Source organism: Apaloderma vittatum, unplaced genomic scaffold (genome assembly GCF_000703405.1).
Source record: "Apaloderma vittatum isolate BGI_N311 unplaced genomic scaffold, ASM70340v1 scaffold24463, whole genome shotgun sequence".
NCBI classification, from domain to species: Eukaryota; Metazoa; Chordata; class Aves; order Trogoniformes; family Trogonidae; genus Apaloderma; species Apaloderma vittatum.
In genome coordinates, this window is record NW_009707806.1 from 3,105 (window position 1) to 6,120 (window position 3,016).

At 57.3% G+C, this 3,016-nt stretch overlaps 1 protein-coding gene across 1 annotated transcript in view; it reads right to left on the reverse strand.

The window, feature by feature from the left end:
• Window positions 1-3,016, reverse strand: part of LOC104271624 (transducin-like enhancer protein 2) — a gene marked incomplete at its 3' end in the record, with an annotated part of 14,232 nt that overhangs the window by 2,997 nt on the left and 8,219 nt on the right. The window contains 3 exon segments of the mRNA XM_009866346.1: window positions 6-62; window positions 1,267-1,311; window positions 1,566-1,667. Coding sequence (XP_009864648.1) covers window positions 6-62; window positions 1,267-1,311; window positions 1,566-1,667 — 204 coding nt within the window.

The window sequence follows — 3,016 nt, forward strand, 5'->3', positions numbered from 1 at the left end:
TGGGCTGGCGGGAGCCGGCTGCGGAGCTTGCGGCCAGGGCTGCTGGGCTCCGAGGAGGGGTCCTGGGGGAGAGAGAGGTCTCTGGGGAGCAGGAAGCCTAGTCCTGCTGCAGCAGCTCCCCACATGCCCCAGGCTGCTCCCCCACCTCCTGCTGCTGTCCCTCTGCCTGAGCGGCATTAACGAGGGGCACTCGCCTAGAGCCTCCACTCTGCCCCATGGCTCCCTGAGTGAGAAACCTTGGGTTTTTTCTCTCTGAACAAAATCAGAGGTGACAGCAGATTCAGAGGACACTGGTGGCCACAGACACCCTCACAAGGAGGGATGGGAACCAGCACACCCCAGGAACTGAGAAAGGGTCCCATGTCAGCACTTCGACAGCATTTCAGAGACGAGGCCACCCATCAGCTCTCACACTCCTATAACCATTCAATTAGGGCTGTGATTTTTATCACCATAATTACACCAATGAGCAGTTTTTATAAGTGTCATTCTCTGCAGAAATCCCTGTTGATGTTCCTTTCAGGGCTTGTATTTTCTTGGGAAGCAGCAGGATGACCAAAAAAAAGGACAAAAAAATCACATGTGTTGTCCCTCCCGCCAGTCTTCCAGGGGAGGAAAAGCGATGTCCCCGAAAGCAGCACCTCTGCCAAGAATAGCTAGGGCTGGAATAAAGTACTCTTGTATCTGCCTTGGTGGTAACGGAAGGTTGTACCAGAAGCACCTGGCAGTTTGGCTGCAGGAGACTGAAATTCAGTGTACTCTCTGCACCGAGGCACGGACACGGGCTCCGTGTGTTGAAGTCAAGGCTGCTCTAAGGCCAGGCACCCTCTGAGGTCCTTTGGAGGGGGGGAGCTCTCCTGCCAAAAGCAGCACAGCGTGCCCGCCTGCGCCTGCCACCTCCACGTGTGCGAGCTGCCAGCGGCCAGCCCAGTTCCCTGGGGAGAGCACCCCAGCTTATCAGGCTCCCCATATGGGATGCTACCGGCTGAAACGGGATTGTGAAGCGGAGCCAAACCTGTGGCTGGCAAAGTCGAGCCTTGGCTAGCACAACTTCAACCCCAAGGACTGTGAATCGGAATCGGCCTCGGCTGGCACGAGCGCTTTGGAGCTGGGCTGGCACGCGTCCTGCCTGACCGCTCCTGCCAGCGGCAACGACCTGAAGCCTAACGAACCCCAAAGCTCAGGAAGCAGTCTTAAACCCGATGACTACGGCTTGAGCTGGGCACCCTGCAAGGCTTCAGCATGCCCTTACAGATGTGGGCTTACCTCATCCACCACAAGGTTGTAGTCGCTTTTGTCTCCATCACTATCCTGCAAGGGAGGAAAGGCTCAGTCAGGAGCAGAAGAGGTTAGACCAAGCTCTGGGCTCTGCCCCACAGGACCCCGTTTTCTCCTGCATGTCATTTCTCATGGACCAACACCACACACTGCAGGTAGCAACAACCCTCTGGCCGAGGGGCATCCCTAGGGCCCTTCATTTTGTTCCTTTCTTTCCGCAGGATTACAGCCCTATGCACCCGGGGCAAGCACAGAGCTCCCGCAGCCATGCTCTTCGGTGAACTCACGTAATGCCCAGGCAGGTCCTTCTCCTCCCGCTTCCGCTTCAGCCCGGTGCCTCCCATCCGCTCCTCGTCCTGCAGGCTCTCGGGAGGGGACGGAGAAACGCTCTGAGCCATAGAGGAGGAGAGGAAGGTGCGTGAGCCAGCAGGAGAGCAGACAGCCCACAAAGTCCCACCAGACATGTTTCCTCTCTGGAAGAGCCCTCCCAGCACTGCTGGCTGTGTCCAGCACCCAACCCAGCTATCTGTGCAACCTGCCTTGGCCAGTTTAGGGGCACAGGCCCCCTTCCCCACCAGCAGGTGTCAGGGCTGAAGGGGGAAGCACTACTCTTCCCCTCTGCACAGATACCTGCGGCACCCCCTCACTGGCATCCCGTGCACCCTTCCCTCAGGAAGCCAGGAGCTGAGCAGGCAGCATCCCTGGCTGGCTGGAGAGCAGATCCACCCCTCTGGGAGATAACAAGGCATGGCAGAGTGGAAAATCCCCATCAGAGATGTGTTTACTTCACCTTAACCCTGCCAGTGCAGGAGCTGGCAGGCTGGGAAGCAGGATGGGGCTGAGCAGGACAAACACCCCTTCCCTGAGATGCTGCGGCAGCAGCAATGTCTCAAATTCCCCCCACCTGCCCTCACCACTCGCTGCTCAGAGGATGATCATGCGATCAAGGGGTGCCTGACCCCCGCAGCCCCCTGGCTCTTCTGCAGCCCTGAGGAACACCAGGCTGACACCGGGCACTGGAGAGGCCGCCCTTCCTCCCAGAGCAGCCGGGGTGTTTGGGCTGGTTCCCTCACTTTCCCAGAACTGCTCTACAGAGCTGTTCCTGCTGGGGGTGAGGGAGAAAATGCCCCATCCCACACGGTCAATTGTTTCCAACACAGCAGGATTAAGAGCCTTGACACGGACAACCACTGTGCAGAAAGGATGCTCCCTGTGCCTGGGTGATTTCTGGGGGAGGTACCAGGTGATCCAGCCTTCACAACATATCGACCATCTCTCCCTCCTCCCTCCTACCAGGCTGCAAACCTAGGAAGATCAATGCCAACTGCTCCCCAGTGGAGGGGCTCATTAACTCTTCCCTCCCCTGCCTGTACCAGGAGCTGGAGCTCTGGCTTACTGCAGCCACAGAGCCTTGGGAGTCACAGAGCTGAGACTCACAGCAGGCTGGGGGGTATCTTAAAAGAGGGTACAGCCAAGGGCTGCAAAGGGGCTGGCAGCACTGGGCTTAGGTAAGGAGACCTCTTCAGCCTGTTTCCTAAACTGGAAACTCCTTGAAAAGGACAGAATTGGTTATTTCAGGAGCAGCCATTGACCTTTAGATCCTTGCATCAGCAAAGACTCTGAACTGATGTGGCCCAGAATCTTCAGCTAACAAAGCTCAATGCAAACACAGCCCATCCAAGCCAGCAAAGCAAAGGGAACAGAGGCTGCAACAAGCAGAGCCCCTTTGTCTTATATT